The sequence below is a fragment of the Oncorhynchus clarkii genome, chromosome 28 (assembly GCF_045791955.1).
Source record: "Oncorhynchus clarkii lewisi isolate Uvic-CL-2024 chromosome 28, UVic_Ocla_1.0, whole genome shotgun sequence".
NCBI lineage: Eukaryota > Metazoa > Chordata > Actinopteri > Salmoniformes > Salmonidae > Oncorhynchus > Oncorhynchus clarkii.
In genome coordinates this window covers 21,231,800-21,258,108 of record NC_092174.1, presented here as the reverse complement: position 1 = coordinate 21,258,108, position 26,309 = coordinate 21,231,800, and the positions used below count along the sequence as shown (strand labels likewise).

At 40.4% G+C, this 26,309-nt stretch overlaps 1 protein-coding gene across 2 annotated transcripts; it reads left to right on the top strand.

Annotated features, from left to right (window-relative positions):
* Positions 1–7,730: 7,730 nt before the first annotated feature.
* LOC139386906 (kinesin-like protein KIF2C) lies at positions 7,731–25,605 on the top strand. Of its 2 annotated transcripts, XM_071132781.1 has the most exons (22): positions 7,731–7,958; positions 9,974–10,068; positions 11,727–11,810; positions 11,922–11,970; positions 12,062–12,094; positions 13,738–13,869; positions 14,110–14,223; positions 14,439–14,539; positions 15,262–15,357; positions 15,443–15,497; positions 15,597–15,759; positions 15,940–16,030; positions 16,143–16,206; positions 17,771–17,862; positions 18,020–18,162; positions 20,581–20,785; positions 21,928–22,038; positions 22,321–22,388; positions 22,461–22,557; positions 23,376–23,459; positions 25,020–25,113; positions 25,250–25,605. In XM_071132781.1, exons 1-22 carry the CDS (start codon positions 7,898–7,900, stop codon positions 25,324–25,326), a joined length of 2,109 nt encoding a protein of 702 aa, XP_070988882.1. In that variant the 5' UTR covers positions 7,731–7,897; the 3' UTR covers positions 25,327–25,605. The 2 variants fall into 2 exon arrangements, with proteins under 2 accessions (XP_070988882.1, XP_070988883.1); XM_071132782.1 differs by lacking the exon at positions 12,062–12,094.
* Positions 25,606–26,309: the final 704 nt, after the last annotated feature.

The window sequence follows — 26,309 nt, the reverse complement described above, 5'->3', positions numbered from 1 at the left end:
GACTGCTCTGAGATAACAGTTAATATAGCTTACTGTGACAAGACTGTGAACCATGTTAAATTCAAAGCTATTACCTCATGTCCGATACATGATGGATTTCTCACCGAGTATTACAGTAGTGTAGGAGACCGGCCATGATGAACAGCTAATATACACTGAGGGTAGCTGGGGTGGTTCTTTGAAACTCATCTGAAAACTAGGGGCAGTTTAATTTTATCTCTTGATCTCAGTGACAACACCAGCCATTTCTGTATAATAATAATATAGCTAGCGTAACGTAACTGTATTTTAGATAACAATGATTACATACATCTATTAATAGGGTTGGCTACACTTCCAGGGTTACAAGCCAGCTACCTAGCTAGTTTCATTGAATGTTTCTCAGATGATCTGATGAGAATTTGAGGAAGATATGTAACTTGTTGTAACTTGTCCCTCTGATCTTAAAAGTGCATCTCGGCAGACATTTAAAAAAAAGAATATATATATATATATATAAATATACAGTTGAAGTCGGAAGTTTACATACACTTAGGTTGGAGTCAGTAAAACTAGTTTTTCAACCATTGCACAAATGTATTGTTATAAAACTATAGTTTTGACAAGTCGGTTAGAACATCTACTTTGTGCATGACACAAGTCATTTTTCCAACAATTGTTTACAGACAGATTAGTTCACTTATAATTCACTGTATCAGTGGGTCAGAAGTTTACATACACTAAGTGGACAGTGCCTTTAAACAGCTTGGAAAATTCCAGAAAATGATGTCATGGCTTTAGAAGCTTCTGATAGGCTAATTGACATCATTTGAGTCAATCGGAGGTGTACCTGTGGAAGTGTACCTGTGGACGTATGCTTAAAACTCAGTGCCTCTTTACTTGACATCATGGGAAAATCAGAAAAAATCCGCCAAGACCTCAGAAAGAAAATTGTAGACCTCCACAAGTACCATGTTCATCTGTATAAACAATAGTACGCAAGTATAAACACCATGGGACCACACAGCCGTCATACCGCTCAAGAAGGAGACGTGTTCTGTCTCCTAGAGATGAATGTACTTTGGTGCGAAAAGTGCAAATCAATCCCAGAACAACAGCAAAGGACGTTGTGAAGATGCTGGAGGAAACAGGTACAAAGGTATCGATATCCACAGTAAAACGAGTCCTTAATTGAAATAAACGGAAAGACCCCTCAGCAAGGAAGAAGCCACTGCTCCAAAAGCACCATAAAAATGCCAGACTACGGTTTGCAACTGCACATGGGGACAAAGATCGTAATTTGAAGAGAAATGTCCTCTGGTCTGATGAAACGAAAATAGAAATGTTTGGCCATAAGGACCATTGTTATGTTTGGAGAAAAAAGGGGAGGCTTGCAAGCCAAAGAACACCATCCCAACCGTGAAGCATGGGGGTGGCAGCATCATGTTGTGGGGACTGTTGCACTTCACAAAATAGATGGCATCATGAGGAAAGAAAATTATATGGATATATTGAAGCAACATCTCAAGACATCAGTCAGGTTAAAGCTTGGTCGCAAATGGGTCTTCCAAATGGACAATGACCCCAAGCATACTTCCAAAGTTGTGGCAAAATGGCTGAAGGACAAGAAAGTTAAGGTATTGGAGTGGCCATCACAAAGCCCCGACCTCAATCCTATAGAAAATTTGTGGGCAGAACTGAAAAAGCGTGTGTGAGCAAGGAGGCCTACAAACCTGACTCAGTTACACCAGCTCTGTCAGGAGGAATGGGCCAAAATTCACCCAACTCATTGTGGGAAGCTTGTGGAAGGCTACCTGAAATGTTTGACCCAAGTTAAACAATTTAAAGGCAATGCTACCAAATACTAATTGAGTGTATATAAACTTCTGACCCACTAGAAATGTGATGAAAGAAATAAAAGCTGAAATAAATCACTCTCTACTATTATTCTGACATTTCACATTCTTAAAATAAAGTGGTGTTCCTAACTGACCTAAGACAGGGAATTTTTACTCTGATTAAATGTCAGGAATTGTGAAAAACTGAGTTCAAATGTATTTGGCCAAGGTGTATGTAAAGTGTCTTTAAAGAGGCAGTTGATAATCTTTAAAAGCCATACATTTAATGTAGGACATGCACACACACACTTGCATTAAAAGCTCTTCCTTTCAGATTCACTCCAAAACAAATGTTGTTCTCCGTTTTCTTCCTTTTCGTCTGTGAAATAGCCTAGTGTACAACTGCTGCTCATAAACCTTAGCCAGTCAGTCATTATGGCAGTCCAGAGTAGGAGATCTGATCTAGGATCAGGACCCCACCTGTCCAGATAATCTTGTCAATTATGATCTGAAAGGCCAAACTGATCCTTGATCAGCACTCCTATTCTGAGACATTTATGGATACAGACCCTGGCCTCACTCTTCCCTTTGTCAGTCATCAATCACCAGCACATGGGTTAGTCAGCAATAAAGAAGCAATCTGTCTTTGTCTTTAGGGGTTCGAAGAAATCAATCGAACTGTGGAGAAATCTGATAAAACGGAAACAGGAAATGAAAACTAATATTTTCTGTTGAATGATCAAGTTTGTCTTCAGTCTCATCTTCCGATGGAGTCAGAGAAAAATGTGTACAAGGAATGTGTACAAGAGAGGGTGGTTGGAGGAACTTTCTCTTTTAAAATGTATCTTTACATAAACATGATCTTGGTACTTGACAGATGCGATTTTCATCACCTCTAATGCTCTCTTTTTTTGTGTTGATACGTTTGTCACAAGCTTCAAGGCATAGTCCAATGTTTTGTTTATGGACATCTTGAGCCTAAGTTTTCTTAAAATATTTGATACGATTGAGGTTTGATAGAACTGTCAGCAAAAAATTATAGGGATAGAATTTCTCTTGCTTTTTAACTGTAGTACTTCCCCTTTCACTGACTTGAATCTTGTCATTCTCCTCAAGGATATTGTGTTTTGCTGATATTCTCAACCAGGGGTGCAACTTTGGTTTTAAAAGTGGGGAGGACGGAATTATTATTATTATATATATATTTTTCTATCCAGTCGGATAAGCACTCCAAACAGCCTACCCGACCACTCGTGAGGCGTCCGTCCGTATGGTCCTAAAGTACACCGTTGACTCATTTTGTATCACATTCCAATGATAAAACTGGGGGGTGACAAAAATTCAATTTCAGAATGTGTGTGTGTGTGTGGGGGGGGGGGGGGGGGGGCATGTCCCCCCTGTCCCCAGGGAAAGTTGTGCTCCTGTTCTCAACCATCGACTGAAAAATCAGCGGACAATAAGTAAATAAAGAATTGCCACTTTGCCAGTACATGGTGTGTTTTAGTGAGTTGGCCCAACTAATCACTGAAGCCACCATTACTTTATGCTTCGTTGTCTGGCAGCTATTTAGGCCTCATGCACATCAAGTAAAGACAGGACCTCTTTTGATCTATCAACCCAGCTCCCTCCTCAGTCCTCACACAAGACTGTATTGTAATAAAAGAACAACTGTCGTCTTTCATGGTCACAAAATCCACTAAAAAGACGAGTTTAAGATTCATGACATCACAGGCTCTGCTCAAGGCTCTGCTTCGGCAATCAATAGAATCTCCCTCATGTGTGTATTTATGTCAGTGAAAGAACCCTGAGTAGAATCCCTTGAGTTGTTACTGTATTGTGTGCAGAATATTTTATATGGCATCATTTTGTCATAGAAAGCTGGTTTAGCATTCTGGGCCTAAACCCTGTTATAAGACACAGAAGTAAGTGCTCAGATCACACTGGCTGGTTTTGTTCACAGGGTTTTGTAAGGTTCATTCACACCACTTCAGGCATCAGGGTGGGGAACATAGGGCACCATGTTCCCTATGTAGTGCACTACTTTTGACCAGGGCATGGGCCATAGTCAAAAGTAGTGCACTACATAGGGAATAGAGTGCCATTTGGGACATAACCTTTCTCTCTCCTCATAGGCTCTTCCCAAGAAAAAAACTATTCCTATCTCAGCAGGAGTGGTGAATCATAAACCCCTGGTCAATATCGTTGCACAACACTTTTTACACTTATAGCCAGCCATTCAATGCTACCTCACAGAATAGGCCTACATCACTTGAAGTGGGATAAGGAACTTCCTCACACACTCTTCACCACAAACAACAATATTTATTTTCTAGCAGTCATTCGAGCATCTGTCAATCTTCTAAGACTGGAATTTAATATTTGATTTACTTGAAGTACTATTAGAGAAAGTGAATGGGTCATACAGTATAACTACTGTAGCTTGAAGATTTGAAGGTGACATTTCAATGGGTGTGGTCATTTCTACGGATATCATCCATCTCTGGACTATACGCTTGACTCAACGAGAGAGTGACTCACACAAGCAACACCCCGCCAAGGCCAACGTAGACGCCTACTTCCCATGGCATGATGGGAACAACAGATCCTGCATGTGGCCACACCACTGCTGTTACTGTACTTCACTGAAGTCCTGGCACATCCTGTCAGACTCCATGTGCTTTAAACACAGAAGCAGTGTAAATATTTGCCTGTGACTGAGTAACAGATCACACACGTCTACAGCTCAGATGTAATCTATACACTAATCTACTGTAACATAAATGCAACTTACCTTATTTAGAGTCATAATCATTCGTTTTCTGAACGTCGAGGAGTAAAACAGGGCTTCTTTTGTTAATTATTAGATCCATCCTCCTCATGTTATTTCTTTGTTTATTCATTACATTTGGTTTGCAGAAGAGAGCATGTGCTTCAATGATCAGAGCAGTTGAGCATCATGCTGAGCTATACTATCCATAAATACATTGCATAAAGTTAATGTTATATGAGCATCATAGGCTGTCTGGGTGCAGCTGCAGACATGGAATTATGTGGTTTCTGACAATACAAGTAATGCATTAATAAATTGGGATGTTGAATGCAATGTTTTTATTGGACACATTTGCAATCTCCAGATTCATTCAAAAAAGTACTGTTCTCTGTTTTTGTCCTTTTAGTCTGTGAAATAGCCTAGTGTCCCACTGCTACTAATAAACCTCAGCTAGTCAGTAATTATGGCAGTCCATAAAAATATGACATATTTTCTCATATTATATATTTGAGTCATCTGGGATGAAGCACCAGAGTTGGATCTGGGCCTGTATCCACAAAGCATCTCAGAGTAGGAGATCTGATCTAGGATCAGGACTCCCCTGTCCAGATAATCTTATCACTTATGATCTGAAAGGCCAAACTGATCCTAGATCAGCACTCCTATTCTGAGACATTTATGGATATGGACCCTGGCCTCACTCTTCCCTTTGTCAGTCATCAATCACCAGCACATGGGTTAGTCAGCAATAAAGAAGCAATCTGTCTTTGTCTTTAGGGGTTGGAAGGAATCAATCGAACTGTGGAGAAATCTGATAAAACGGAAACAGGAAAGGAAAACTAATATTTTCTGTTGAGTGATCAGGTTTGTCTTCAATGTCTCATCTTCCGATGGAGTCAGAGAAAATTGTGTACAAGAGATGTGTACAAGAGAGGGTGGTTGGGGGAACTTTGTCTTATAGGCCTCATGCAGATTTAGTAGAAACAGAACCTATTTTGGTCTATCAATCCATCTCCCTCCCCAGTTCTCACGCAAGACCGAACTGTAATGAAAGAACAACTGTCTTTCATGGTCACAAAATCCACTCAAAAGATGAGATTAAGATTCATGACATCACAGGCTCTGCTCAAGGCTCTGCTTCGGCAATCAAGAGAATCTCCCTCGTGTGTGTATTTATGTCAGTGAAAGAACCTTGAGTAGAATCCCTTGAGTTTTTACTGTATTGTGTGCAGAAGATTTTATATGGCATCATTTTGTCATAGAAAGCTGGTTTAGCATTCTGGGCCTAAACCCCGTTATAAGACACAGAAGTAAGTGCTCAGATCACACTGGCTGGTTTTGTTCACAGGGTTTTGTAAGGTTCATTCACACCACTTCAGGCATAAGGGTGTCGCAAATGTCACCCTGTCCCTATGTAGTGCATTACTTTTGACCAGGGCATGAGCCATAATCAAAAGTAGTGCACTACATAGGGAATAGGGTGTCATTTGGGACACAACCTTTCTCCTCATAGGCTCTTCCCAAAACAAACCTATTCCCACCTCAGCAGGAGTGGTGAATCATAAACCCCTGGTCAATATCGTTGCACAACACTTTTTACACTTATAGCCATTCAATGCTACCTCACAGAATAGGCCTAAATCATTAGTTTTATGAACGTTGAGGAGTTGATTATTAGATCCATCCTCCTCATGTTATTTCTTTGTTTATTCATTACATTTGGTTTTCAGGAGAGAGCATGTGCTTCAATGATCAGAGCAGTCGAGCATCATGCTGAGCTATACTATCCATAAATACATTGCATAAAGTTAATGTTATATGAGCATCATAGGCTGTCAGGGTGCAGCTGCAAACATAGAATTATGTGGTTTCTGACAATAAAAACAATGCATTCATAAATTGGGAGGTTGAATGCAATGTTTTTATTAGACACATTTGCAATCACCCACTCTGTTTACAATATCATCACAGCTCATTGAGCTCAATGAAGTAAACACCCCCCACAATACTGTAACTCATGTCAGTGAGGGTTTGAAAACGCAGTCCATCTGTTCCCAATCTTAGCTACAATATGTCTACTCTGGCCAGGTTTGGTTTTGATTGAGTCTAATCTACCTCTAATCTAGACTCATAAGGTTATCATGCACAGTTAGTTTATCTCAGGGGAAATATGTTTTCATGGTTTGTAACCTGGCCGTTCTGTATTGGTAAATAGTTTTTTATAACCACTTAAAAGTTTTTATTTAACCTAGGCAAGTCAGTTAAGAACAAATTCTTATTTTCAATGACGGCCTATCAACCTTTTGGTTGCAAGTCCAAAGCTCTAACAACTAGGCTACCCTGCAGCCCCAAGTATGGATTAGTCTAGTTATTTTTTCAAACCCAGCCACAAATAAAGGAGAGAACAACCTGTAGCACTTTAGTTTGAACATATTGCCCAACAAAATGACTGTATTATCCCAAACAACTGGATAAAATGGCAGATAAAGTAACTACCCTCAATTCACACTGAAAAGGGTAATGATGTCCTCATAAGACAGATTGCAAAAACATTTGGGGGGTCAGGCAGGGCTGGGAGTATCAAGCTCAAGACTGTAGGCCTATGACTGTATTATCCCAAATAACTGGATAAAATGGCAGATAAAGTAACTACCCTCAATTCACACTGAAAAGGGTAATGATGTCATAAGACAGATTGCAAAAACATTTGGGGGGTCAGGCAGGGCTGGGAGTATCAAGCTCAAGACTGTAGGCCTATGCACTTATTACACTAACATAATAAGCAAATAATGAGTGTCTTTGCAATGAGTCAAAGTAACAAATAGTTGATTATTGAGGTTCCAAACAAACATGCCATGCAATTGGTAGCTACAGAGGTTCCAAATTGTATAGTAGCTAGCTACTGCCACACTGTGGTTATGTATGACAATGCATTGTATTTTATTTGTATTATTTTTTTTTTTCATCATATACCTGTATTCAAAACAGGAAATGCAAACAATATTTCACTATGTCCAATCTATATTCGTTCAAATGTATCGTTATTGGTTATACTCACTGAGCTTAATAAAAAAATGCAATAATACCACATGGCTATGTGGCTACCGAGCTACTTTTTCTGATAGACAATCTTTGAGAACGCCCTTGCTTCAATCAGCATCGCCCTTTTCTACCTCATCCGCTGACGAGAAACTGATTTCAAACATTTGGCGGCGGATTGGGATTTGTTTGGTGCTTGACTGTAGCCAGCTAACGTTAGGTTGTATGTAAATAACTTTTTAAAACTTGGCAAGTGAGTTTACGCATTCACATGGATTCAACTATGGCGAACCTTCTTGTTGGACTTTCAGTCAACATCCAAAGAAGCGATGGTAAGCTAATTTGGTTATTTTAAGGAATTGTTAGCTAGGTTTGTTTATTTCCCTTGTTAGTGTTGCAGTTAGCCAGATTTACCTCCCAAATAATATAACGTTACCTAGTTAATATGAACATTATTTGTTGTAATACACTGACGCGGGTCAGTAAGTTATAGGTGAATAAGTTACAAAACTCGACGAATTGAATTAGCTAACGTTACTTGAATGCCACTCAAGCTAATCGAAAAACGTATTGTTTGTTATTGGTGCATGTGTGGTTAACATAACTTGTGTGGTTGTTAGCAGCTAGTAGACACAGCTAGCTATAGGATAATAAAGCAATTCTTTGATATGTTTTTACTAGTTATGGCCGTTGTAGTGCTAAAGTTAGGTGACCTAACGTTACACTGAACAACATGTAAAGTGTTGGTTTCATGAACTGAAATAAAATATCTGACATTTTACATATGCACAAAAAGTAGTGAGCATTTCTCCATAGCCAAGATAATCCATCCACCTGGCATATCAAGAAGCTGATTAAAAAGCATGATCATTACACAGGTGAACCTTGTGCTGTGGACAATAAAATGGTTCAGCGTCATAACTGACTTCAGTGGGCAAATGGTCACCTTCGATGGCCACTGGCACGCTGGAGAAGTGTGCTATACAGGATGAATCCAGGTTTTAACTGTACCGGGCAGATGGCAGACTGTATGGCGTTGTGTGGGCGAGCGGTTTACTGATGTTGACATCAGTGACCCATGGTGGGGTTATGGTATGGGAAGGTATACGCTCCGGACAACAAACACAATAGCATTTTATTTGATGGCAATTTGATTGCACATGGATACCGTGGCAAGATCCTGAGGCCCATTGTTGTGCCATTCATCCACTGCCATCACCTCATGTTTCAGCATGATAATGCACTGCTCCATGTCGCAAGGATCTATACACAATTCCTGGAAGGTGAAAATGTCCCATATCTTCCATGGCCTGCATTCTCACCAGATGTCACTCATTGAACATGTGTGGGATGCTCTGGCTCGATGTGTACTACAGCGTGTTCCAGTTCCCACCAATATCCAGCAATGTCACACAGCCATTGAAGAGGAATGGGACAATATTCCACAGGCCACAATCAACAGCCTGATCAACTCTATAACGGAGATGTGTCCTGCTGCATGAGGCAAATGGTGGTCACATCAGATACGGACTCATCCCAAACAATCTCAATTGGGTTGAGGTCGGGTGATTGTGGAGGCCAGGTCATCTGATGCAGCACCATCACTCTCCTTGGTCAAATGGCCCTAAAATATAATCAAGTATAAATAATTTCAAATTCCTTATTAAGCAAACCAGACAGCACTATTTTATTTTTTAAATTTACAGATAGCCAGGGGCATGCTCCAACACTCAGACAATTTACAAAGAATGTGTTTAGTGAATCCGCCAGCTCAGAGGCAGTAGGGATGACCAGGGATGTTCTCTTGATAAGTGTGAATTAAACTATTTTCCTGTCCTGCTAAGCATTCAAAATGTAACGAGTACTTTTCGGTGTCAGGGAAGATGTATGGAGTAAAAAGTATATCATTTTCTTTAGGAATGTAGTGAAGTAAAAGTTGTCAAATGTAAATACCACAAACTACTTAAGTAAAAATACTTGAAACTACTACTTAAACACTATTACACACAGTGAGTCCATGCAACTTATGTGACTTGTTAAGCACTTATTTACTCTTGACTTAACAGGGGTTGAATACTTATTGACTCGATGTTTAAGCTTTATTTTTTTTATTAATTTGTATAAAATAAAAAAAAATGTAAAACATAATTACACTTTGACATTATGGGGTATTTTGTGTAGGCCAGTGACAACATATCAAATTCTGGCTGTAACACATGTAGAAAAAGTCAAGGGGTGTGAATACTTTCTGAAAGAACTGTAGCTCTGGTCTAGGGCGTTGGTGTGGCCTTGCAAACGGGGTTTAATTTTCATGATATTACTACTTACTTCTAAATGTGTTTTACAGGGCGAGTGCATGCTGCAAATGTCAAATCTGTGGATTCCACAAAGTGTACTGTGACGGTTGAATGGTTAGAGAAATCTGTATGCAGGGGAAAAGAGGTAAGTGGCTCGAGAGCGAGACAAGTGCCTTATCTATGTTACAGATTCAGGGATGCAAACTAGTCACCCCCCCCCCCTTCTAATTTCCTTATTTTTGTCACGAGTCGAATACTTTCTATAGAACAAGCTTCATGTCAGGATAGGCAACCAAAATGAAAAATTCATGTATGTGTGTGTGTTGTATTAAACAGAGGGAGTAAAATGTAGGCAGGCAATAAACATTTCACTTTTGCAAAGAGATTTATTTATAGACTAATAGTCAAACCGAAAACTGCAGACATTACTAGAGCCTCCCCGCGATCAAACCGGCATATAAAATGAAATGCAGCCTAACATGATCATTGACAGCTACCTTGAAGGACACAGTGAAATGTTGGCTAAACTGACAACGGAGTGAAGGGCAGAAATCTCAACTAGCAAGCAAGTTGCAGCAATGAATTGACTGTGCGTATTCACGTGAAGGTGGGGAGAATTCTGGCAGAGGGGAGGTTTTCGGCACAACACCGTTCCTCAAGTTATAACGTGTTAGTTGCTTTCTGGACCCTGGCAATCTGTGTTCATTAGCTAACAAAGTAATGTTTTCCCTTTACAGAATGTGGTTAATTTTCAGGATGAGAGAATTGGGTGAAAAATAAGATGTTGCTTTTTAAACAAGTGGAGTTGGGCCTGGCTTAAGCTGGATGCCACTAGGTGAAAGGAACACCACACACTTTCTCTCTTTCTCACTTTTTCAATATAGTGGATTAAAAGAGTGTAGCCAGGTGTACTCTACCTGAAAGATAACAATTATGCCAACAAAGGGTTTCATGCTCTGCTGGCACATTGTAGAACAGATGTCCACAGGCAGAAAGTATATAATGCAGTGTAGCCCAAAGATATTGGTTTTGTTGAACTTGACAGTAACACGTGTGAGGGGGATTATTAAATGTTTTTACTCTGTGAATGTTATTTTTAAACACATGTAGCCTTGTGCACTTGATCAATATCTACTATAGTGGCCACTATAATAGAGCAAAAATAGAATGCCTGTTTCATTCTATTTCTACTTAAGATGTTTTTTTTCCCAAGTGCCACAAGCATTCTATTATAAAGGCTGTCATGGCTAACAACAATTTAGTGTATTGTTTTTTCCTCAAGGCTTGAGTGTCATTTGCAGTGAAGTCTAGGCAACATAACATTCTCTAAACATTTGTTTAGTTATGTATTAGGTTCACATGAACCACTTATTTTACACACAGACTGATCATGTATATCATATTCTTTGTTTAATTAGTTAGCCTGTATTTCCCCCTAGCAGGGATTTCTTTTACACAAAAAGTGTCACCTTTTTGGGCCCTCACCAGTTTGCATCCCTGTACAGATATTGGACTAAACTCTACTCTGTGGTGAACTTCCTTCACTGTGGAGTTTAGCCCGTAATGTTAGAGTACAATTCAGCAAGTGTCATGATTATGCATTTTGCATCGTCACACTTCTAGCTTTGTACTGAAAATGTTTTGTCTTGAAAACTTTACTGCTGACATATCAACAGTGCAATAATTATCAAAATACTAACAGACATTAGCATAGCTAGATCAATGAAAGATACTATGTGCTGTAAGTCTTGTCAACTGAAACTGATTGTTGACATACTATTATTCCTGCCCTTTGCTCTTCAGCTTGAAATGAATGAATTATGGTCCCTGAACAAAGAGCTTTTTGAGCGCATGAAACCAACTAGTATACCTGCTCCTCCGGAGAAGGTAAGTGTACTCTAGGGATGGACCTAGGAACTTGAGGTTCAAAGTGCATTCATTTGAAAGTTTGTGGTCCTAACGTCAGGAGCAATGTTTGCCTGTGTGATTTTTCTCCAGAAATGTGAAAGCCGTCTTCGTTCATCCGGGGTCCCTGCTCCTTCCAGTCGTAAGTGATTTTTGCCTAGTTCCGGTATGTTTTAAGTGTGGATTTCATTGTTTTGTGTTTGATGGTTAATTATGGATATTTCCTTCATAAGCTTCTACTCCAGCGGGTCCTCCTGAGGAGACAGGTTTGCATGCAATGCATGTTCTTCTCTAAGCAAATCATATGCTAAATCACTTAATATGAGATGGAATCACATCCTATAGGCCTATTTCCACACACACTTAGGCTGTTTACACAGGCAACCAAATTCTGATCATCTGACATTAATTGGTCTTTTGACCGATCAGATTGTTTGCCAATAATTGGGCAACATTTCGGAATGGGGCTCCCTGTGGGCAGCCTGATACCTTGATTTGAAGATACAGGCCATTATGTGGTTCTATCTTCAGGTGCACAATAATTGTACTCTTGTCTTTACTTACTAGTGGGGGTTGAGTGGACAGGCTTTTGTTTCAAGTGGGACTGTATGTTTTCTGTACATAACTGATTAACTAATGTAGAGTATAATCATGTGGAATGTACTGTTTCCAACTAGAATGCAAAACACTAAATTATGGTATTTCTCGTGGAAGAATGGTGTTGCATCCCTCCAATAGAGTTCCAGACACTTATAGAATCTATGCCAAGGGGCACATCCATGGCCCACCCATTGGGGAGCCAGGCCCAGCCAATCTGAATGTATTTCCCCACAAAAGGGATTTATTACAGACAGAAATACTCCTCCGTTTCATGAGCTGTCCGGGTGGCTTGTCTCAGACAATCCCCGCAGGCGAAGAAGCCGAATGTGGAGGTCCTGGGCTGGTGTGGTTACGCATAGTCTACGGTTGTGATGCCGGTTGGACGTACTACCAAATTCTCTAAAATGCTCTAAAATGCTGTTGGAGGCAGCTTATGGTAGATAATTTAACATTACAATTCTCTGGTAGACATTCCGGCAGTCAGTATGCCAAATGCATGCTCCCTCAACTTGAGACATCGGTGGTATTGTTGTGTTACACAACTGCACATTTTTGTGGCCTTTTATTGCCCCAGCACAAGGTGCACCTGTGTAATGATAATGCCATTTAATTTGCTTCTTGATATGCCACACCTGTCAAGTAGATGTATTATCTTGGCAAATGAGAAATACTCACTAACAGGGATTGTGCATGGGTTCTTTTATTTCAGCTCATGAAACATGGGGCCAATACTTGGGTTTTTATATTTTTGTTCAGTATAGAATGCCATTTTGTGACAAAAGGTTCCTTATGTGATGGGTTCCAAAAGACTGTGTGAATATGTCTATATAATTTGAATAGTGACCCTGAGCAGTTTGCATAAGTGTACTAGCACTCTTTCTAGTGAAATGCAGACTCCGTGATTTGGATCTTATTTCTTAGCATGCTAGTAGTATGTGTTCTTTGTTTCCACAAACTCGCCACAATTCCTTCTAATAAGCACTGAAGTCGTTCCCAAAGCTACTGTCAGCTTTTCTCTTTTAAACACAGCACTGTTTCTGCTTCATCTCTGTTTTACAGCTTATATTGAAATCGAAAGTAATGCATTTGCTGCAATTCTCATTTGATTATGGCATGCCAGATTCACCCAACTAAAATTGAACCCACTTATTAGTGGTGGTATGAAGGTGGCCATCTGTTTAGTAGGACTACATATAAAATCATTATTTTTATGGTTTGGTGTCTAGTGTTGGGATCAGTAGGATGATGAACAGGAGTTATTAATCTACTTCATTTAACTGTAGTGGTAAATGTACTAATTTCCTCTCAGTTCCACTTCCAAGAAAGTCTACACGGCAGACATGCTTGTTCCGGACCCTTACTCCTGTCTCTGAGCTTGCTGCTAAGACTAAGCATGACTCCCTGTCTTCAGAGTATCCACCCTCTGTCCTCAAAGCTTCAGGTGGGGTGTGCCTCAATGATTTCTGACTTATTGCCTTTCCCCTATAGCCTGGTCCCAGATCTGTTTGTGCTCTTGCCAACTCCATTGCAGTCATTGTCAAACCTTTGTTTGGCGTGATAAGGAGTTGGCATGAAGGCACAAACATACTGGCATAATTTATCCCATTACCCTCTGAATGCTTCACTCAGTGACTCGGAGACCTCTTGATATTCACCTTTGTCATCATGCTTAATTTTCCAGGTGTGCCCAACCGAGAGAGGAAAAGGAACAGTCAGAGACCGACTGCTGTCCTGCCCCCAGTCAACGAGGCCCTGAAGGAGAATGAGGCCAAGAGTGTTTCCTCAGTCACCTCAAGTGAGCTTTAGGAACTTTGAGTCACACACATCACTATGTTTATTTCCCTGGGCCTGTGTTTTTATATTGCCTCAGAAGAGGAGTGCTGATCTAGGATCTGTTTTGGCCTTGTATATCACAATGAATAAGATTAAATAGACCAGAGGACCTGTTCCTAGTTTGAGACGCCCTGCTATCTTTTGTGAGCATCTTCATCCCATTAGACACTCTTTCAGGCAGACGGAGATCAGTGCTACCCCAAGACATGAGCAAACCAGTGAACAAAAGATTGTCCCATGCAGTCAAGAGCTTGGACATGGTGCCCAAGAAAGGAAAAGTAAGAGATTTGGTCACATGAGACAGTGGCCATGTCCAAATACTCATTTTAGTCAAATCAAATTACATTTTTCACATGCGTCGAATACAACAGTGTAGACCTTACCGGGAAATGTTACTTAAAAACCCTTAACCAACAATGCAGTTCAAGAAATAGTTTTTAAAATATATTTGCAAAATAGAAATTAACACAATAAAAGTACATAACAATAACGAGGCTATATACAGGGGCTACCGGTACCAAGTCAATGTGCGGGGGTACAGGTTAGTCGAGGTCATGACTAAATGGTATGCGAGAAAATCAAGTTTTATAGTATGTGAAATTTTGAAAATGGTACTCCTAATGTGCACTTGCAATGACCTCGTCATTTGTTAGTTTTGGTACGGCATGTCAATTTATCTGATTATCAGCTGTTGGAAAAGACAAGTGGGTTCTACTAGATCAAACACCGAAATTAGTTTGCAGTTTGAGTATGTAGTACTCTAGTATGGGTATTCAGACACGGCCACTGTTTGTCTGTTTACCTGGTACTATTGGCCCGTGTCCTGTGTTAATTATTTTTGTAGATGCATATCAGTAGGTAGATCGGACTTACTGTCAATTTCCTCCTTTTATTTTCATTTGACGTTGTGGACACATTAAAAGCCTTTACTAATGTATTGGCAATATTAAATACTACTACCCATCACTTTCTCCGTTACATGTATTTCTCATTGCTGTAGTTTGAAGACACAAACCGACCGAACAAGCAGTTTTACCAGATGATTGAAGAGTTCAGAGAGACCTTGGAAGTACTTCCTTTATCTCTGTCTGATATGGTAAGATGGAGGAGAAGAGTTAAAATGTGGGAGGCCTTTCTTAACTAGTGTTTATCAGCTGTGTCATTTTATTTTTGATTCACAGGTTGAAGCTCGTAGAATTTGTGTGTGCGTTCGCAAGCGTCCTCTCAACAATAAAGGTTGGTTACTTTTAATTGACCAAACTAAAACTTTTTTCTGGCTGACCTGTATCCACCAAGCTGCTTCTCATGTTGACTTTCTATGTGTGGTTGTTTTAGAGGTGACTAAGAACGATATTGATGTGGTTTCTATCCCTGGTAATGGAACGCTTCTCCTTCATGAGCCCAAGCAGAAAGTGGACCTGACAAAGTACCTTGACAACCAGGTCTTCCATTTTGACTACTCCTTTGATGAGTCATCCACCAATGACTTAGTGTACAGGTATTCACGTTTATTGGTTTCTAAACAATAGTGTTCTGTTTTTCTCTATCAGGATTATTTTACAATTTGCTGATAAAATAAAAAACGTAATACCCTTTGCAAGTATGTTCTCTTCTATGAAGTTTGTATCATTTACTTGTTTTTGCAACATGGTTATATACCAATATTTTTCACTGGTAGATTCACTGCCAAGCCCCTTGTCCAGACCATCTTTGATGGTGGGGTGGCAACTTGTTTTGCTTACGGACAAACTGGAAGTGGTAAAACTCATGTAAGTCTTACCGTTTACCTGACAGACTGACTAGAGCAGTTTTGTCTCAAAGTCCACCAGATTTGTTTTAACATGTCATGTAAAATGTATACCTATCTTTTACCCTATCCAGACAATGGGAGGAGATTTTTCAGGGAAAAGCCAGAACAACGCGAAAGGGATCTATGCCATGGCAGGTAATTCATTGTCTCCTTGCTGTTGGCTTCAACAACATTGCATTTTTGGCTTAGTTATTAGGGATGTAACAATTCACCGTTGCGCATCGGTCCCTGGTTCAAATGTTTAAGACATGAGAGCAGTGATCCGGCTGGGACTCCTAACCGATCCAAATGTAGCATGCAACAGTCAGAAAATAGATTCACATTTTACGAATCACGGGTTTGCGTAATTGTTTTGCTTAAATTTCTTTCTTACTACTTTCTGTGACAACTAAGCATGTAATTATGTTGACAGTCATTGATCTTCTAGCATAGCTGTGGGATGTAGGGGTGCATACACCATTCAAAATAATAAATATATATTGTTCAAAAAAGTAGCGCACTGGGACTTTAGTCATGTATTAGCTGACCTATATAGCCATCTGCCGCAGGATACTTTTACCACCCGTACTGCATGGTCCAACCGAGAGAACAAGAAACTCTCCAAATCTGTCCACTTCCAAAAGGTCTAAACCATTCGATTATGAGACTGTGAAATCCAAAGTTGTGCTATACACTTAGTGTACAAAACATTAGGAACGCCTGCTCTTTACATGCGACTGACCAGGTGAAAGCTATGATCTGTTATTGATGTCACCTGTTAAATCCACTTCAATCAGTGTAGATTAAGGGGAAGAGATGGGTTAAAGAAGGATTTTTGAGACATGGATTGTGTACAAAACATTAAGAACACCTTCCTAATCCCAGCAGGATTTCCGTTCTTGACACAAACCGGTGCGCCTTGCACCGACTACCGTACCCTGTTCAAAGGCAGTTCCAAATCTTTCCCATTCAACCTCGATGGTACACACACAATTCATGTCTCGAGGCTTAAAAATCCCCTTCATCTACGCTGATTTCAAGTGGATTTAACAAGTGACATCAATAAGAGATCATAGCATTCAGCTGTTCAGTTCAGCTGTCAGTCTCTTGGAAAGAGTGAATGGGCAAGACAGAGGTTTGAGTGTTAAGAACTGCAACGCTGCTGGCTAGATACCCAGTTTCCCTTATGGCTCAGCTCCGGTGCCTACATGCACCATAGACGTATAAATAATTTCCAGACGCGGTCAGTTCAGAGAGGCCTAGCTCATGAGCTCCATCAGGAGCAGATTTGAATTTAGAATGGAAAATGTATGTTTATGCAACACGTTATTGAATCGTGTCAAACCGAGTTAAAAAAAAAACTGACGTCTTTAAAGGGAAAGATGCACATCCCTATGAGGTATCCTTTCATTTTTTTAAATAGATTTTGGTACTTGTCTTACATTTTTACTGCACTGTTAGGAGCTAGAACCACAAGCGTTTTGCTGCACCCGCTATAACGTCTGCTAACCTGTTTACGCGAGCAATTAACTTATTTGATTAGGAAATATTGTGATAGTACTGATCTCAGAAATATCTAGGACTAAGGAATAGATCTGTCCACCTCACATTTTATATACAAAGAAAAAGGTTTTGTACATGAAGGTTATATGTGAATAACCTTTACTTAGGACATACTTCAATGATGTCTTTCAGTGTCCTGTAACTCCTTGTTCTTCAGCTCAGGATGTGTTCGCCCTCCTGAAGCAGAGGAGATATTCCGGTCTGGACCTGTGTCCCTACGTGACATTCTTTGAGATCTACAACAGCAAGGTGAGAAGGAAAAGCTCAGTGTTCCTCAAGCAGCTTGGTGGTTTGGATGGTTGACATGTTTTTGTTTGTTTTTTTTGATGGAGAATCCATGATAACAGGACAAAAGTGTAGAGAAGACTCATTTGACATTTTGCTAACACACTTGCTTACTCCTCAGGTATTTGATCTGCTGAACAAGAAGGCCAAGCTGCGAGTGCTAGAGGATGAGAAACAACAGGTCCAGGTGGTCGGCCTGCAGGAGATGTACGTTTCGTGTGCTGAAGACGTCATCAAGATGATTGAGATGGGCAGTGCATGCAGGTACACACTACTTTTTTTTTATTTTACTCCACCCAGGGTGTATTCAGTGAGGTGAAACACTCAAAACTTTACAGATAGAAGCGTAATGAATGTTGTTTTTTAAACTAGGCAAGTCAGTTAAGAACAAATTATTATGGTTGACATGATTACCTATTCTGATAGACGATTGTATCTGTTCTACCTAATACTTTTCTATCTGAACGTTCTGTTACATTGCGCCCTCCTGAACAGGCCCCTTTATCTTTCTCTCGTGACTTTGTCAACTGTGTGTGTGTTGTTCTTGGTTGTTTTTTTGACATGGCACAAATATCTTTCTCAGAAGGGGAAAGAAAAGAAGGCAGCATTGCATCGGAGCACTGCTTATCTTTTCTCTACGTGTTCTACTCCGCCTACACTGGTGTGCATTTTCCTGTCTCCAGACATTTCTTCTAAGTATGGGACCTCCTGTGTGTGCACTGTAAAAAAATAATAAAAAAATCTGCGGCATTATGGCCCTGTACGCTCTGCCGCCTTAGAGACAATTGCCCCCCTAATATCCCCGCTAAACTAGAGTAGTGTAGGATACAGCAGGGGCTGGCAGTAGGTTTGGTCTTGGGTCAATTTTTTTTCTCACCTAATAGGCAGCAGAGCAACATAACAGCAGCCCAATCCATATGCCTGTGCTACAAATGTAAACTACTTTTAACAAATCTGGTTAGTAGGCTATATAAATCACTTCAATATCCATAACATATCCTAATATTTTCAATCTGATTTACATTGAGAAAATCATCAATCATTAAGCATCTTCTCTTTTTAGAAATTGAAAAGCTCAATTAATGGGGACAAAAGAGCAAAGTACATTTTGTCTCCTAAAATATTGAAGGCTGCTTCAGAAAGTCATAGAAACGAATCAATATATCCCCATATGCATCAGTCACATCTTTTGCGGCTATTTTAAAGCTTGTTTCTATCATAAGGTATCATGGAGTTAAGCATTGTTATAAAACACTTTATATTATCTGGATTAGTTATTTCTAAATGTAAATTCCCTTTTGCCCTTTTAAGAAAGGGCATGGCATATCCTCACTCAATTTAAAGTCCTGGTTTTAAACAAACACAAAGTCCTCAGTCTATACTGAGTGCATGGTGATAGTATTGGAGGATTTGGCTATACTGACAAATCTATGGATAGCTAAATTGAATCTGTCAGAGGTAGACCTACTTAAAAAAATACAAAAAATTATAGGAAGAAATAAGCTCCAACAAAGCCCTTTTGTTAGTGGAGTCAAAATTAAAATGAAGACTATTGTTTAAATGATTATTTTCTACACTGTTTGCTGTCCACTTCTGATTCTGCCACATCCGCTCCAAAGCTGATGTTTGCCTTTTTAGTTGACTTTCTCCTGCACACTCCTCATAAGTGAATGATTTTTTTAAATGTCTCTGGTGACATGGTAATACATTTGGTCTCCAGTCTATGGGCTACAGAAAAACCACATACGGTAATACTATTTCTACTGTAGGCTACATCATTAAGCCTATGTTAAATGAATTTGCTGGAGTACTGCAGGGCTGCGTCTCTCCAACAACCCCTTGGAGAGGCGTGCTGGGCATGGACAAGCTAAATATTTGCACCCTGCCTTTGGCAAAGTGGGCACTGCTTATCATGGGGCGGCATCAGCGCGCATCTATATAGCCCTAATGCCACTGGGTGAGAAGTTGTCATTATTTTGGGGCAGAATAATGTGATGTGTTGTTGGTCAGTTTTTAGGTCGGTAAATGTCACCCACATCAAACTGCCACCCTAATGGGCGGGCCTGCTGTGGGAGCTAATCGAGTTCTATTTAAAATCCATAATAATTCAATAGCAGGTCTGTAAGCCTAGTCATCAAGATTAGTCTTTTTAAAATGTATTAACAGTCACATTGTTTTAATCTGTCAGTCACTTCAAAGGGCTCCTTTTACTAGCCTTCACTCGCAACATATTTCAAGCCTCCAAACAATAGGTGAATGGAAAGAGACATGTAACACAAGTGTAAAGACATTTGGTGATTGTCATTAGGACAGAATGAATGCCTCCACTGCTGTTCCCGTTCGGTTTCGGCCACTCATCTCTGCCTTGGCAAAATGTCAATGTTCTCGTCAAACCATATCGCATGTTGGCGCGTAAACTATACCACCCGTTCAAGTCTATGCGCAAATGCTTCATGCCTCTGACATGTGGTAATGATAAATAATGGTTTATTAACCTACAGTTTTCTTGACATTTTGTGTTCATTATTGTGACAGGCTTATGTTTTACCGGTACGGCATACCCCCACTATTTATTTTTGCCGGATTGACGTACCGCACCACTTTACTTTCACCCCTGCCAATATATTCACTTTAGCGTAGTGAATAACTTGGGAATAATGATCTGACACACCTCTTTCTCAGGACGTCCGGCCAGACGTCAGCCAACGCCAACTCGTCTCGCTCCCACGCCGTCCTGCAGGTGATCCTGCGAAGGAGGAACCAGGTGCACGGGAAGTTCTCCCTGGTGGACCTAGCAGGGAACGAGAGGGGCATTGACGTTCGCAGTAGCGACAGACAGACCCTCGTAGAGACGGCCGAGATCAACCGCAGCCTGCTGGCTCTCAAGGTGAATACAACTACTAGCCTGCTGTCCGTTCATTCTCACTCTTTAGACATCCCTTTTACCTGGGTCCTATTCATTAGTGCACATGTGGTAGCAAAACCTTCTGCAACGCAAAATTTTATTGGACATGTTCAGTTAGTCCCTTTGCGGTCAGTTTTCTTCCGTTTTGTGCCTAGTGAATCTGATCATATAGCAGGCATGCAAAACCCTTCAAAAATGTGTTGGTAATGTCACCAGTGGTATCAATGTAAAAAAAATATATATATCTTAACCCAAAATGAGAGTTTAAATGTGTATGATGTGAGGAGCTAATTCTGTGGAGGGTTTCTTTCTAAATGTAATCATGTTGTGAGCTGCAGCTCCTTACTCTAAACCAGGGGTGTCAAACTCAGTTAGCCTTGCAGGCTGCATCCGAGGTCCAGAGTAGAGCCTGACCAATTTTTTTGTGTCCGGATTTTGGGGGTTAAAACTTACCGATATGATACATCTGCCGATATACTGTTTTATGCCGAGAAAAGTAAAAGAACACTGAATTCTCGTAATTGGCATCCAAAAGAGCAATTGTCCAATTTTCAAATGTTGATTTCTTACGTTGTGAAATTAATGACATGCATCGTGATGATGGCCACAAGTATGCAGATAAGCGTAAGATGCCCTTTGCTGTCATTTTATTGAATATGGATTGCATTTTATTCAATTCAAATGTTTTGGTGGTAATGGGCTCAGATTAGGTGCCTACATAGAGTAGTATACGCCATAGACATGCATCATTTACGCACACAGAGAAGTCGGCTTGGACAGATCTAGCTCAGGAGGCCCAGCACCAGATTTGGAATGGAAAATGAATTAGATGTTACTGCATCGAACCAAATCGCACTGAATCGTTTCAAACAAAAAAGTTTATCGTATTGGAGCCTATGTACCTAGATGCGTATCGAGTTCTCTTGAATGGGAAAGATTCTCACCCCTAGGTTTTGGTCATTTCGGTGTCGAATTGAGATCGTTTTTCTCTAGTTTATAAAAATAAATAAACAAATGATTACCTTTTTTTTTTTCTCACAAACCACCCACGTGCTGGATTTAATTGGATCTGTATGTTTGACACCCCTAGTCTAAACCGTGCTTGCTCCTTCCTCTCCTTGTAGGAATGCATTCGCTCCTTGGGGATGGACAGCCACCACATCCCCTTCAGGATGAGCAAGCTGACACAGGTACTCCGAGACTCCTTCATCGGCGAGAACTCCAGGACATGCATGGTAAGGCTTGTCTCCTTTCTTTGGGCTTTAGCTCTAGATGCACATGTGCTTGATAATGACAGCAATGGAGTTGTCACGAGAACCAACAGATCTGGGACCAGGCTAAGCTGTGATGGTCCCCCCCTCTTTTCCCTCTTGAAAAGGATAATGTGCTCACCATTTTTTTTTTAAGACATTGTTTTATTTTAGCAAAGTTAAAACGATTGGCCTTCCCTCCCTACATTACTAGACGGTAGACCTAATATTGGCCATAATGTTATTGTTGTTTTTCTTATTTTCCAGATTGCAATGGTGTCTCCTGGAATGTCCTCATGCGATTCCACTGTGAACACACTACGCTATGCAGACAGGTACTGTCAAAACAATTGATCGATCGATATTTCCAGTAGTAGGCGTAAATGTAACTTTTTATTTATTGTTAGAGTGAAGGAACTGAATGGAACGTTAAAGGTGAATGATGCAGATCTTCCCAAGAAGATTGATGAGATGGAAGTGGAGAACAGCTCCTCATCAGAAGAGGTGAGCTCAAAAGACCCTGGGCCCCTCATGGGCCCTGGTTGAAATTAGAGTGCTATATAGGGAATAAGATGCAACCCCTGTTTAGTTGCTTACCACTGATTGGTCCTCAGGGGACAGACTGTGTTATAGCAGGGGGGGGTGCTCTTCCAGCATTGGGGAACATCCCGTGCACATCCCCTGCACATGCCATGTCTATTTCTATGGGAACAAGCACTGTTCATGAGGCAAACTGTTCACGCCCTGAGTGGCGCAGCGGTCTAAGGCACTGCATCTCAGTGCTAGAGGCTTCACTACAGACCCTTGTTCGATTCCAGGCTGTATCACAACCAGCCATGATTGGGAGTCCCATAGGGCGGTGCAAAATTGGCCCAGCGTCGTTGGGTAGGCAGTTGTTGTAAATAGAATTTGTTCTTAACTGACTTGTCTAGTAAAAATAAAAACACCCCTCTTGTTGTTGGAGAGAACTTTACAGGTTTAAAGCTAACTTTTTGTTGCAATTATATACATTTTGCTATGTCTAGTGTGTATTCATGTGACAAAAACATTACAACAATAGCTATGGGCTAAAAAATAACTAAATCAAAAAATGTTAGCTGACATGGCTACTTGATCTGGACATTTCCGGTTATAAATAACTCTAAAGTATGCAATGGCTGACATGACAAGAGGAGCTGATGCATGACCTAATTTCCAAATTGCACCTTGTGCATTATACTATTACTACTTTCAAGAGTAAGTTTAAAACCGGTCTGAGTTCCTTTAAAAAATATGTATATTAGTACTAAACTGAGCATGTTATTAACTTCTGGTCTTTGCAGGACTCCATTGTACCCATGACCGACGTGTATGAGGCCATATCCCAGGTTTCTGAGCTGGAGGAGAGGGTGCACGAGGAGTTGACGGTAATACCTATATCTCTGTCCCAAAGACTCCTTGTTTGACACATCCTGGACCTAGAATTGCAATATAATTTGATGCAACTGCAGGGCTTGACATTAATGCTTGTCCGGGGCAAGTAAAACAAATTGTTGGACAAGCAGACTATAGATTTAAGTTGTCTGAGCGGACAAGTAAAATAAAGAAATTGCTGTCAAACAATTAGGCTACTCCGATCATAATTAGATCAGTGTCCTGCAGATGTGATGTTTTACTCACTGTCCTCCCAATCGCTGCAGAACGCATCGGAGTATATTTATTTACAGCACAAGCTGTCTTTCAATCATTCAGTTGCCAGATGTGTTTTTGAGGTCAAAATGAGCCTAGCTGCGTTTGCACATTTGTTGATAATTGCTAGTGAGTTATTTTCCCAGTTGTAGCAAAGTTTTGGTTAGCAATGAAAAGTCATAATGTGTGCATCACCTGCATTTGAGTTGCCAGAGGAGGGAGTGAGCAAGACATTTGTGCAGCAGGTAAAATAATGACATACAACAGACTAACTAGATGATAACCAGCCAACCTACACTGTTTTGAATTGGTTATCTCACTAATGAACTATTTAGCTGTTAGCATGCATTAATGTCATTGTCATGTCCCATGTCCTAAAATAAGTTTTCACTGGCACTATTGTTTAACTGCAACTGGCCAAAACAGTTGATGAAACCAATGCTGCATACTCCGGTTCTAAAACCATCTCTCAAGCACTCAAAATTGGCTAGGCTTCTCCACTATTCAATACTAGCCATGTAATTCTGACAAAATATTCTTAGAATAGCTTAATTGACAAGTAACTCCTATGCTGTCAAGATTACCCATGAACACCGAAAAATGTAACCTTACCAATAGATAAACGTCTTTTGTTAGCCACCTCGTCCACCTTAGCGATTTGATCCCTAGTTCGTTGAATGAGGGAATTATTTTATGAAGACTAAAAGTACTTGGTTGTAAAATAATGTTGCAGCGTGACCAACCCTCCTGGAGAATCCACGAGAGATACTGGGGGTGCAGGCTTTTGCTCCAGGCCTGCTTGAACAATCAGCTGCTCAACAGATAATCTGAGTTTGGTGTGTTTAAGCAAGGTTGGATAAAGGGTTGTTGGACCCAATGTGTTTTATACAGTAGCCTGTCAGTGCTGTTTTTTACTTTGTGGGGGGTTGTGCCTTGCTCAAGGCCTCAATGGCAGGAGATATATAATACATGGGATCAGAGACCAGCAGCCTTCCATTGTCAATACTAGTGATAATAATGAAGGTTATTCTGTCTAGTGGTTCTTGCATCATACAACATCATTTTCAATCACCTTTTTGGTCAATGGTGTTAGACCTTTTTTTGGGTGAGGGACCAAGTGACTTGAGCCTTTGGACAAGTAAAAAAGGACAAGTGGCTGAGAAGTTCATGTCAATCACTGCAACTGGACTTGAAATAACAAATAACTGTAGTGTTACATTTTTTTAAATGATACTGTGTAATGGCTTTATTTTATAAAAAAAAAATGATCACTCAGTTCACTGTCTTATGTTGTACAGGGAGCAAGTAACATTATCAAGCAAATGGAGATGCCATCATATGACATTGAGGCTGGGGCGACCGATATTGTGGACTACGCAAGAAAATTACTGGGTGTGTGGATGTGTTAACAGACCAGCTACATTTGTAATTCCATCAACAACACATTCTCAGCCTAGTTCATCCCAAGTATCGTCTAGCTTTTATAACACTTTGGCCTTGGCTGATTTCTTTTCTTTTTTTTCCGCAGACACGGTCCTGGCATTGCAGTCTGCCATTGATGGAGAGCGACTGGCAAGGATGTCACCCAAATCAGGTTATTGCTGAGAGGGACATCCCTCAACTTGTTCACTTGGGAATAATGTTCTGATAAGTTTTATCATGCAGTAACTATTCATTATTGTTCAATTGGGCATAAATTCCCTTCTGCTAACTTTCATTTAATGGTACATGAAAGAACCTTACCTCTGTGTAAAGCCTCTCACTACATACCATAGATCTCTGTGAAAGTATGTTAACAGTTCATGTTTTAAATGGATTTGTATTCAAACTGGAGATTTGTCCAGCATTTAAATGATTTGTGAATATAATAAAGGTATTTACCAATATGTTATTTTGTAGCATTTATCAACCAACCATTTAGCTACTGCTCTTTAATTTCCGTTGAGAAATGTGTTTGTATTACATGCCATACCACGGAGCTGTGTTCTAGCCCCATGACATCAACCTAGACTGCTGGTGGATGACCCGTGCACATCTGCCTAGCACTGTGTGTGGGGGCTTTGTTTCTACCTCCCTTTTTTTCCTCCTTCCTTTCTGCTTCTCGACCCCAACCTCCACTATACACAAGTCCAGCTTGTGTATACACATACCCTGCAAGCAAAAGCTGACACATGACATATCAAAGCTCTAATAAACATCTCACACTGAACAATTTTCCCCAAAGAATAAAAATAAACACATTTTGCTGGCGACTGGGTGGCCCCACAGCATGGTGTGAGGCCTTGCATGCAGCACAACTGTTTCCTATGAGCACAACCCCCACCCCTATCTCACTGGGTGGTACTCCCCTCCCTTCTCCCGAACCAACCCTCCCCCAACCAGCAGTCTTGTCTGCCCGTTCTCACAGGCAAGTGCTATGCAAAACACTTTTCAATGGCCTAGTATAACACATTAACTTTCTTTTAACTCGGCGTCTCAATAATGGTTAACGAGCAGTGTTTTTATTATTTGTGGTGATATGTAGCTCTGCCTTTTTTTCTTTTTGATCGCTTAGAAAACTATTTGAAAATAGACTGCACGTAGCCACA